The sequence below is a fragment of the Oncorhynchus gorbuscha genome, linkage group LG05 (assembly GCF_021184085.1).
Source record: "Oncorhynchus gorbuscha isolate QuinsamMale2020 ecotype Even-year linkage group LG05, OgorEven_v1.0, whole genome shotgun sequence".
Taxonomy (NCBI): Eukaryota; Metazoa; Chordata; class Actinopteri; order Salmoniformes; family Salmonidae; genus Oncorhynchus; species Oncorhynchus gorbuscha.
This window is the reverse complement of record NC_060177.1, coordinates 85,473,845-85,486,344: the sequence shown is the minus strand read 5'-3', so window position 1 is coordinate 85,486,344 and position 12,500 is coordinate 85,473,845. Positions and strand designations below refer to the sequence as shown.

General features: G+C 44.4%; 1 protein-coding gene across 19 annotated transcripts in view; it reads left to right on the top strand.

The window, feature by feature from the left end:
- The window catches only part of LOC124036602 (calcium/calmodulin-dependent protein kinase type II subunit beta-like), a 160,499-nt gene that overhangs the window by 82,261 nt on the left and 65,738 nt on the right, over nt 1-12,500 (top strand). For all 19 annotated transcript variants that reach the window (XM_046351378.1, XM_046351379.1, XM_046351380.1 and 16 more), the window contains 3 exons: nt 3,899-4,001; nt 4,796-4,879; nt 5,052-5,146. In XM_046351378.1, coding sequence (XP_046207334.1) covers nt 3,899-4,001; nt 4,796-4,879; nt 5,052-5,146 — 282 coding nt within the window. The remainder of the gene's footprint in view (nt 1-3,898; nt 4,002-4,795; nt 4,880-5,051; nt 5,147-12,500) is intronic.

Below are 12,500 nucleotides of genomic sequence, written 5' to 3'. Positions count from 1 at the left end.
AATAGATTGCAAGAAGCCCCAAACAGATATAATATTAGACTAAAACGTAATCATTTCAAACATTGCTTACATTTGTATACAATCACATATACGGTACGTTATCTCTCTATGTGTGTGATTACCTTGGAGCTGATTTCCAAAATGAAAGTCACTTTGGAGCTGATTTCCAAAATGAAAGTCACTTTGGAGCTGATTTCCAAAATGAAAGTCACTTTGGAGCTGATTTCCAAAATGAAAGTCACTTTGGAGCTGATTTCCAAAATGAAAGTCACTTTGGAGCTGATTTCCAAAATGAAAGTCACTTGGAACTGATTTCCAAAATGAAAGTCACTTGGAGCTGATTTCCAAAATGAAAGTCACTTTGGAGCTGATTTCCAAAATGAAAGTCACTTGGAACTGATTTCCAAAATGAAAGTCACTTTGGAGCTGATTTCCAAAATGAAAGTCACTTGGAACTGATTTCCAAAATGAAAGTCACTTTGGAGCTGATTTCCAAAATGAAAGTCACTTGGAACTGATTTCCAAAATGAAAGTCACTTGGAGCTGATTTCCAAAATGAAAGTCACTTTGGAGCTGATTTCCAAAATGAAAGTCACTTGGAACTGATTTCCAAAATGAAAGTCACTTGGAACTGATTTCCAAAATGAAAGTCACTTGGAACTGATTTCCAAAATGAAAGTCACTTTGGAGCTGATTACCAAAATGAAAGTCACTTTGGAGCTGATTTCCAAAATGAAAGTCACTTGGAACTGATTTCCAAAATGAAAGTCACTTGGAACTGATTTCTAAAATGAAAGTCACTTGGAGCTAATTTGCTGGTGTTTTTACCATCTTTTATGTCCAAGAATACATTTTTTTGCTCCGAAATATTGTGGGGGCAAATAAAATAAACCGCGGGCCAAATTCAGCCTGTGGGCCGCCAGTTGGGTAACCTTGCCTTACACCCTTATAGGTGTGTCTGGGCCGACATAGTGTAGATAGTTTTTATGTTGGAGAACTCAGGGTACAAAGATGGAAAGATAATTTGTGTTGATCTTATGGCATTAGCTAGGTGAAAGTAAAGTTACAGAAGCCCTTATTAGCACATTGGAGAGCTATGTAGAGCTATGTAGAGCTATGTAGATCTATGTAGATCTATCTGGTTCTATCTGGAGCAATGTAGAGCTATGTAGATCTATCTGGAGCTATGTAGAGCTATGTAGAGCTATGTAGAGCTATCTGGAGCTATCTGGAGCTATGCAGATCTATGCAGATCTATGTAGATCTATGTAGAGCTATGTAGAGCTATGTAGAGCTATGTAGATCTATGTAGAGCTATGTAGAGCTATGTAGATCTATGTAGAGCTATGTAGAGCTATGTAGATCTATCTGGAGCAATGTAGAGCTATGTAGATCTATCTGGAGCAATGTAGAGCTATGTAGATCTATCTGGAGCTATGTAGAGCTATGTAGAGCTATGTAGATATATGTAGATCTATCTGGAGCTATGTAGAGCTATGTAGAGCTATGTAGAGCTATGAAGAGCTATGTGTACTGAACAAAAATATAAATGCAAAATGCAAGAATTTCAAAGATTTGACTGAGTTACAGTTCATATAAGGAAATCAGTCAATTGAAATAAGTTAATTAGGCCCTAATCTATGGATTTCACATGACTGGGAATATAGATATGCATCTGTTGGGGCGAGGATCAGAAAACCAGTCAGTATCTGGTGTGACCACCATTTGCCTCATGCAGCGAGACACATCTCCTTCGCATAGAGCTGATCACGCCGTTGATTGAGGCCTGTCGAATGTTGTCCCACTCCTCTTCAATGGCTGTGTGAAGTTGCTGGATATTGGCGGGAACTGGAACATGCTGTTGTGCGCACGTAGATCCATAGAATCCACAAACATGCTCAATGTGTGACATGGCTGGTGAGTAAGCAGGCCATGGACGTCCAGGAATTTTGTACAGATCCTTGCAACATCTTGCTGAAACATGAGGTGACTGCAGCAGATGTATGACACAACAATGGGCCTCAGTATCTCGTCACGGTATCTCTGTGAAGAGCACACTTCTCCAGCGTGCCAGTGGCCATCGAAGGTGAGCATTAGCCTACATGAAGTCAGTTACGAGGCCAAACTGCACTCAGGTCAAGACGAGCAAGCAGATACGCTTCCCTGAGACGGTTTCTGACAGTTTGTGCAAAAATGATTTGGTTGTGCAAGCCCACAGTTTCATCAGATGTTCAGGTGGCTGGTCTCAGATGAACCCGCATGTGAAGAAGCCGGATGTGGAGGTCCTGGGCTGGCGTGGTTACATGTGGTCTGCAGTTGTGAGGCTGGTTGGACGTAGTGCCAAAGTCTCTAAAATGATGTTGGAGGCGGCTTATGGTAGAGAAATTAACATTGAATTCTCTGGCAACAGCTCTGGTGGACATACTTGCAGTCAGCATGCCAATTGCACACTCCATCAAAACTTGAGACATCTGTGACATTGTGATGTGTGACAAAACTGCTCATTTTATAGTCACCTTTTATTGTGCCCAGCACAAGGTGCACCTGTGTAATGATCGTGCTGTTTAATCAACTTCTTGATATGCCACACCTGTCAGGTGGATGAATTATCTTGGCAAAAGAGAAATGCTCACTAACTGGGAAGTAAACACATAGGAGAGAAATAAGCTTTTTGTGCATATGGAACTTTTCTGGGATGTTTTATTTCAGCTTATGAAACATGGGACCAACACTTTATATGTTGCTTTATATTTTGTTCAGTGTAGATACGTAGATAATAATAATAGCCTAGATACACCACCATATTGTATGCCTTACACCTATCCAGTGCCTTCAGATCTGCAAACAAAGGGAAGGGAATAGGGCTGCCACATTTCTATTGAATGGGTTCCTGAACTCTGACCCTACGAAGTCCGGAGCCTGCTGGTTTTCTGTTATACCTGATAATTAATTGTACACACCTGGTGTCCCAGGTCTAAATCAGTCCTTCATTAGAGGGGAACAATGAATAAGCGCAGTGGAACTGGCTTCATGGTCCAGAGTTGAGGTTGAACAGAGAGAGAGAGAGAGAGACAGACAGAGAGAGAGAGAGAGCAAGAGAGCGAAACAGACAGAGAGAGAGAGAGAGAGCAAGAGAGCGAAACAGACAGAGAGAGAGAGAGAGCAAGAGAGCAAAACAGACAGAGAGAGAGAGAGAGCAAGAGAGTGAAAAAGATAGAGAGACAGACAGAGAGTGAGAGCAAGCGAGAGAGAGAGAGAGAGAGAGAGAGAGAGAGAGAGAGAGAGAGAGAGAGAGAGAGAGAGAGAGAGTGAGACAGACACAGAGAGCAGGGGCCAGGGGGGATAGCAGCCCATTATTAGAGTCCCCCCCTGACAGAGAATAATGAGGCTGTTCTATCTGGGACACAGAGAGAGAGAGAGAAATACAGATAGAGAGAGAGAGCACCAGCTCCACACACCACAGCCCAAACCCCTGTACCCTAAATCACAGCCCAGAGCACCCTACAGGGGGTAAGGACAACGATTGGCTGCATCTAACTGTGTTACAACATTTATGTAGGTGTAATTCGCTTTTACAATAAAATACGACGATAATGCACATTAAGGTGTATGCAAGTGTGGAGTGTGTGTGGAGTGTGTGTGCGTGTTTGCGCAATATGTGTGTGTGAGTCATTACTGATATAGCCTAGGTGTTCAGGTGTGTGTGAATGTGTGTGTTTTCATGTGCTGCACCAGTGTGTGTTTCCTGTCACTGTTGGTGCATGCGTAATGACCCTCCCTCCACACACCACATACATGTTGTCTGTATATCTGTTGCCCCCCCTTTGTCCCCCGTCTCCCCTGTCCTATAGTTCAAAACAGGATGAACCTTTAGTGCCCCTCTCCTCTCCCCCCCTAGCCAGAGAACCTGCTCCTCGCCAGCAAATGCAAGAATGCTGCCGTCAAGTTGGCCGACTTTGGCCTGGCCATCGAGGTACAAGGAGATCAGCAAGCCTGGTTTGGTACGTACTGACTGTACACTACGATCTGATCCTAGATCTGTGGTACTGACTGTAGACTACGATCTGATCCTAGATCTGTGGTACTGACTGTACACTACGATCTGATCCTAGATCTGTGGTACTGACTGTAGACTACGATCTGATCCTAGATCTGTGGTACTGACTGTACACTACGATCTGATCCTAGATCTGTGGTACTGACTGTAGACTACGATCTGATCCTAGATCTGTGGTACTGACTGTAGACTACGATCTGATCCTAGATCTGTGGTACTGACTGTAGACTACGATCTGATCCTAGATCTGTGGTACTGACTGTAGACTACGATCTGATCCTAGATCTGTGGTACTGACTGTACACTACGATCTGATCCTAGATCTGTGGTACTGACTGTAGACTACGATCTGATCCTAGATCTGTGGTACTGACTGTACACTACGATCTGATCCTAGATCTGTGGTACTGACTACACTACGATCTGATCCTAGATCTGTGGTACTGACTGTACACTACGATCTGATCCTAGATCTGTGGTACTGACTGTAGACTACGATCTGATCCTAGATCTGAACACCACACCAACATGTTTTCAACCTTAATTCATCCCATGTGGGAATAATAACTCTGAAACTTTGAGTGATAAATTGTGTGTGTGTGTGTGTGTGTGTGTGTGTGTGTGTGTGTGTGTGTGTGTGTGTGTGTGTGTGTGTGTGTGTGTGTGTGTGTGTGTGTGTGTGTGTGTGTGTGTGTGTGTGTGTGTGTGTGTGTGTGTGTGTGTGTGTTTGTGCTGCAGGATTTGCTGGTACACCGGGATACCTGTCCCCTGAGGTGCTGAGGAAGGAGGCATATGGCAAACCTGTGGACATCTGGGCCTGCGGTGAGCATCTCTCACGTTTACACACATACTGTTCAGAGCAGACACACAAACTGGCACAAACACGCACGTCTACATTGCTTACACACCTAGACACAAACACACACATTAAATGTTCATATGGAAATGCTGATTCTGTGTGTGTGTGTTTGTGTGTGTGTTGTCTCTGTCTCAGGGGTGATTCTGTATATCCTGCTAGTGGGCTACCCTCCCTTCTGGGATGAGGACCAGCACAAACTGTACCAACAGATCAAAGCTGGGGCCTACGATGTGAGTGGACAACGCAGACTCCTCTCTTCACTTCTCCTCTCTTCACTTCTCTCCTCTCCTCTCTTCATTTCTCCTCTCCTCTCCTCTCCTCTCCTCTCCTCTCCTCTCCTCTCCTCTCCTCTCCTCTCCTCTCCTCTCCTCTCCTCTCCTCTCCTCTCCTCTCCTCTCCTCTCCTCTCCTCTCCTCTCCTCTCCTCTCCTCTCCTCTCTCTCTTCTCTTCTCTTCTCTTCTCTTCTCTTCTCTTCTCCTCTCTCCTCTCTTCTCTTCTCTTCTCTTCCTTCCTCCTCTCCCCTCCTTCCTCTCCTCTTCTCTCCCTTCTTTTTTCTCCTCTCCTCTCCTCTCCTCTCTTCTCTTCCTTCCTCCTCTCCCCTCCTTCCTCTCCTCTCCTCTCCTCTTCTCTCCCTTCTTTTTTCTCCTCTCCTCTCCTCTCCTCTCCTCTCCTCTCCTCTCATCTCATCTCCTCTCCTCTCCTCTCCTCTTCCCACTTCTCCTCTCCTCCTTTCTCATCTCCTTTCTTCTCCTCTCCTTCCACTCCTACTCTTCTCCTCTCCCCTTCTTTCTCTTCTCCTTTCTTCTAGTCTTCCTCTCTCCTCTTCTTTTATTTTACTCTCTATTTCTCAACACCTCCCCTTCCTTTCCCTTCCCTCTCCCTTTCTTGTCTACCCTTCACCCCACTCTCTCCTCCTCTCCTCTCCTCTCCTCTCCTCTCCTCTCCTCTCCTCTCCTCTCCTCTCCTCTCCTCTCCTCTCCTCTCCTCTCCTCTCCTCTCCTCTCCTCTCCTCTCCTCTCCTCTCCTCTCCTCTCCTCTCCTCTCACCTCCCTCCTCTCCTCTCCTCTCTCTCTTTCCTCCGTTTCTTTTTTAGAAGTCCGTGTTACATAACTAGATCATTTATATTTCAGAGGAGCAGGAAAGTGCCTACCTTGAGCATATTAGTCCCATCTTAGGGAAACGTTTTGGGGACAGGACTGTACAGTATGACGTTTAACAGCTATGAGCTCGCTTGTTGTCAATTTTCTGTCCCCAACCCAATTGTACATTTATATGTCTTTATATGTTATTTAAATATGAGACTTTGGGCTGTATTTGAACAAACCTAACGTTATGATAAATCTAAACGCTGCTGGTAACGCTGTAGGTTCGGGCGTGTGTCAGAAATAGTTTTGATATTTTCACAACCATCGGCACAGAGCGGTGGAGCGAAAGGGCTGGGTTTTGATGAATAAACCAGTTGTGGGTGTGTTGAGGCTTGAGCTTCACTGGCCAATCAGAATGTGCTCCATGGCGAAACATGCGGCTCCTTCAAGTTGTGTATTTACGGTCTTTTATGAATGTTAAGGGTTTAACGCACATCCAAACTGTTCACAGCAGCTGGACAGAGATCCAGTCATGTGACAGTGGTGATGACAGAGATCCAGTCATGTGACAGTGTTGATGACAGAGATCCAGTCATGTGACAGTGTTGATGACGGAGATCCAGTCATGTGACAGTGGTGATGACAGAGATCCAGTCATGTGACAGTGTTGATGACAGAGATCCAGTCATGTGACAGTGGTGATGACAGAGATCCAGTCATGTGACAGTGTTGATGACAGAGATCCAGTCATGTGACAGTGTTGATGACGGAGATCCAGTCATGTGACAGTGTTGATGACAGAGATCCAGTCATGTGACAGTGTTGATGACAGAGATCCAGTCATGTGACAGTGTTGATGACAGAGATCCAGTCATGTGACAGTGTTGATGACAGAGATCCAGTCATGTGACAGTGGTGATGACAGAGATCCAGTCATGTGACAGTGTTGATGACAGAGATCCAGTCATGTGACAGTGTTGATGACGGAGATCCAGTCATGTGACAGTGTTGATGACGGAGATCCAGTCATGTGACAGTGGTGATGACAGAGATCCAGTCATGTGACAGTGGTGATGACAGAGATCCAGTCATGTGACAGTGGTGATGACAGAGATCCAGTCATGCGACAGTGTTGATGACAGAGATCCAGTCATGTGACAGTGTTGATGACAGAGATCCAGTCATGTGACAGTGTTGATGACAGAGATCCAGTCATGTGACAGTGTTGATGACAGAGATCCAGTCATGTGACAGTGTTGATGACAGAGATCCAGTCATGTGACAGTGTTGATGACAGAGATCCAGTCATGTGACAGTGTTGATGACAGAGATCCAGTCATGTGACAGTGTTGATGACAGAGATCCAGTCATGTGACAGTGTTGATGACAGAGATCCAGTCATGTGACAGTGTTGATGACAGAGATCCAGTCATGTGACAGTGTTGATGACAGAGATCCAGTCATGTGACAGTGTTGATGACAGAGATCCAGTCATGTGACAGTGTTGATGACAGAGATCCAGTCATGTGACAGAGATCCAGTCATGTGACAGTGTTGATGACAGAGATCCAGTCATGTGACAGTGTTGATGACAGAGATCCAGTCATGTGACAGTGTTGATGACAGAGATCCAGTCATGTGACAGTGTTGATGACGGAGATCCAGTCATGTGACAGTGGTGATGACAGAGATCCAGTCATGTGACAGTGGTGATGACAGAGATCCAGTCATGTGACAGTGGTGATGACAGAGATCCAGTCATGTGACAGTGTTGATGACAGAGATCCAGTCATGTGACAGTGTTGATGACAGAGATCCAGTCATGTGACAGTGTTGATGACAGAGATCCAGTCATGTGACAGTGTTGATGACAGAGATCCAGTCATGTGACAGTGTTGATGACAGAGATCCAGTCATGTGACAGTGTTGATGACAGAGATCCAGTCATGTGACAGTGTTGATGACAGAGATCCAGTCATGTGACAGTGTTGATGACAGAGATCCAGTCATGTGACAGTGTTGATGACAGAGATCCAGTCATGTGACAGTGTTGATGACAGAGATCCAGTCATGTGACAGTGTTGATGACAGAGATCCAGTCATGTGACAGTGTTGATGACAGAGATCCAGTCATGTGACAGTGTTGATGACAGAGATCCAGTCATGTGACAGTGTTGATGACAGAGATCCAGTCATGTGACAGTGTTGATGACAGAGATCCAGTCATGTGACAGAGATCCAGTCATGTGACAGTGTTGATGACAGAGATCCAGTCATGTGACAGTGTTGATGACAGAGATCCAGTATTGTGACAGTGTTGATGACAGAGATCCAGTCATGTGACAGTGTTGATGACGGAGATCCAGTCATGTGACAGTGTTGATGACGGAGATCCAGTCATGTGACAGTGTTGATGACGGAGATCCAGTCATGTGACAGTGTTGATGACAGAGATCCAGTCATGTGACAGTGTTGATGACAGAGATCCAGTCATGTGACAGTGTTGATGACAGAGATCCAGTCATGTGACAGTGTTGATGACAGAGATCCAGTCATGTGACAGTGTTGATGACAGAGATCCAGTCATGTGACAGTGTTGATGACAGAGATCCAGTCATGTGACAGTGTTGATGACGGAGATCCAGTCATGTGACAGTGTTGATGACAGAGATCCAGTCATGTGACAGTGGTGATGACAGAGATCCAGTCATGTGACAGTGTTGATGACGGAGATCCAGTCATGTGACAGTGTTGATGACGGAGATCCAGTCATGTGACAGTGTTGATGACGGAGATCCAGTCATGTGACAGTGTTGATGACAGAGATCCAGTCATGTGACAGTGTTGATGACAGAGATCCAGTCATGTGACAGTGTTGATGACAGAGATCCAGTCATGTGACAGTGTTGATGACAGAGATCCAGTCATGTGACAGTGTTGATGACAGAGATCCAGTCATGTGACAGTGTTGATGACAGAGATCCAGTCATGTGACAGTGTTGATGACAGAGATCCAGTCATGTGACAGTGTTGATGACAGAGATCCAGTCATGTGACAGTGTTGATGACAGAGATCCAGTCATGTGACAGAGATCCAGTCATGTGACAGTGTTGATGACAGAGATCCAGTCATGTGACAGTGTTGATGACAGAGATCCAGTCATGTGACAGTGTTGATGACAGAGATCCAGTCATGTGACAGTGTTGATGACAGAGATCCAGTCATGTGACAGTGGTGATGACGGAGATCCAGTCATGTGACAGTGGTGATGACAGAGATCCAGTCATGTGACAGTGGTGATGACAGAGATCCAGTCATGTGACAGTGGTGATGACAGAGATCCAGTCATGTGACAGTGTTGATGACAGAGATCCAGTCATGTGACAGTGTTGATGACAGAGATCCAGTCATGTGACAGTGTTGATGACAGAGATCCAGTCATGTGACAGTGTTGATGACAGAGATCCAGTCATGTGACAGTGTTGATGACAGAGATCCAGTCATGTGACAGTGTTGATGACAGAGATCCAGTCATGTGACAGTGTTGATGACAGAGATCCAGTCATGTGACAGTGTTGATGACAGAGATCCAGTCATGTGACAGTGTTGATGACGGAGATCCAGTCATGTGACAGTGTTGATGACGGAGATCCAGTCATGTGACAGTGTTGATGACGGAGATCCAGTCATGTGACAGTGTTGATGACGGAGATCCAGTCATGTGACAGTGTTGATGACGGAGATCCAGTCATGTGACAGTGTTGATGACAGAGATCCAGTCATGTGACAGTGTTGATGACAGAGATCCAGTCATGTGACAGTGTTGATGACAGAGATCCAGTCATGTGACAGTGTTGATGACAGAGATCCAGTCATGTGACAGTGTTGATGACAGAGATCCAGTCATGTGACAGTGTTGATGACGGAGATCCAGTCATGTGACAGTGTTGATGACAGAGATCCAGTCATGTGACAGTGGTGATGACAGAGATCCAGTCATGTGACAGTGGTGATGACAGAGATCCAGTCATGTGACAGTGTTGATGACAGAGATCCAGTCATGTGACAGTGTTGATGACAGAGATCCAGTCATGTGACAGTGTTGATGACAGAGATCCAGTCATGTGACAGTGTTGATGACGGAGATCCAGTCATGTGACAGTGTTGATGACAGAGATCCAGTCATGTGACAGTGTTGATGACGGAGATCCAGTCATGTGACAGTGTTGATGACAGAGATCCAGTCATGTGACAGTGTTGATGACAGAGATCCAGTCATGTGACAGTGTTGATGACAGAGATCCAGTCATGTGACAGTGTTGATGACAGAGATCCAGTCATGTGACAGTGTTGATGACAGAGATCCAGTCATGTGACAGTGTTCATGCCCATTCTGTGTAATTTTTTCTCCTATGTCCCCTCACTGTTATACTGCTCCCCAATATAGTGTTTTATAGACACATATACTTCTCATTTCTGTAAGTTTCAATTCTGTAATTTTATCCATTTTGCATTGTTTTTAGTAAACTCTCACTACACTTGCTAATATTGAAAGTCAATAGATATATATATAAAAAATAATAAAAAAAGATCTTAACAGGGAATGTTGACCATCTCACAGATCTGGTTCACACGTCTCTAGAAGTTGCAGTGCGTTCCACTGAAGACAGTGAGTTATTTTAATAACATTTTATGAAAAACAATCCATCTTCAACAACAGTTAATAAATATAATGATGTCATAAAATTGATGTGACTTATCCTTCGTTATAGTAGGTCTAGGGTAAGGGTAGCCTACGGAGGGCCTGTGGTTTTTACAGATAGGAAATGGAAAACTAAGTAATTGTTATCGGAAAATAACTTTGAAATACGAGGTTCATCAGTATATTCACCAAGGTTCTCATCTCTCATTTCATGATGGGTATGGACACATGTAGCCTACATTATGGAGGGGTTTTACGCCAAAAGACTCAAATAATGTAGACCTACCTGCCCACAGTACATACAGTGCCTTGCGAAAGTATTCGGCCCCCTTGAACTTTGCAACCTTTTGCCACATTTCAAGCTTCAAACATAAAGATATAAAACTGTATTTTTTGTGTGAAGAATCAACAACAAGTGGGACACAATCATTAAGTGGAACGACATTTATTGGATATTTCAAACTTTTTTAACAAATCAAAAACTGAAAAATTGGGCGTGCAAAATTATTCAGCCCCTTTACTTTCAGTGCAGCAAACTCTCTCCAGAAGTTCAGTGAGGATCTCTGAATGTTCCAATGTTGACCTAAATGACTAATGATGATAAATACAATCCACCTGTGTGTAATCAAGTCTCCATATAAATGCACCTGCACTGTGATAGTCTCAGAGGTCCGTTAAAAGCGCAGAGAGCATCATGAAGAACAAGGAACACACCAGGCAGGTCCGAGATACTGTTGTGAAGAAGTTTAAAGCCGGATTTGGATACAAAAAGACTTCCCAAGCTTTAAACATCCCAAGGAGCACTGTGCAAGCGATAATATTGAAATGGAAGGAGTATAAGACCACTGCAAATCTACCAAGACCTGGCCGTCCCTCTAAACTTTCAGCTCATACAAGGAGAAGACTGATCAGAGATGCAGCCAAGAGGCCCATGATCACTCTGTCCATAGGACAACAATCAGTCGTATATTGCACAAATCTGGCCTTTATGGAAGAGTGGCAAGAAGAAAGCCATTTCTTAAAGATATCCATAAAAAGTGTTGTTTAAAGTTTGCCACAAGCCACCTGGGAGACACACCAAACATGTGGAAGAAGGTGCTCTGGTCAGATGAAACCAAAATTGAACTTTTTGGCAACAATGCAAAACGTTATGTTTGGCGTAAAAGCAACACAGCTCATCACCCTGAACACAACATCCCCACTGTCAAACATGGTGGTGGCAGCATCATGGTTTGGGTCTGCTTTTCTTCAGCAGGGACAGGGAAGATGGTTAAAATTGATGGGGAGATGGATGGAGCCAAATACAGGACCATTCTGGAAGAAAACCTGATGGAGTCTGCAAAAGACCTGAGACTGGGACGGAGATTTGTCTTCCAACAAGACAATGATCCAAAACATAAAGCAAAATCTACAATGGAATGGTTCAAAAATAAACATATCCAGGTGTTAGAATGGCCAAAGTCAAAGTCCAGACCTGAATCCAATCGAGAATCTGTGGAAAGAACTGAAAACATTTAACATTACATTTAAGTCATTTAGCAGACGCTCTTATCCAGAGCGACTTACAAATTGGTGCATTCACCTTATGACATCCAGTGGGACAGTCACTTAACAATAGTGCATCTAAAACTTAGGGGGGGTGGGGTGAGAGGGATTACTTAACCTATCCTAGGTATTCCTTAAAGAGGTGGGGTTTCAGGTGTCTCCGGAAGGTGGTGATTGACTCCGCTGTCCTGGCGTCGTGAGGGAAAAAAACTGCTGTTCACAAATGCTCTCCATCCAACCTCACTGAGCTC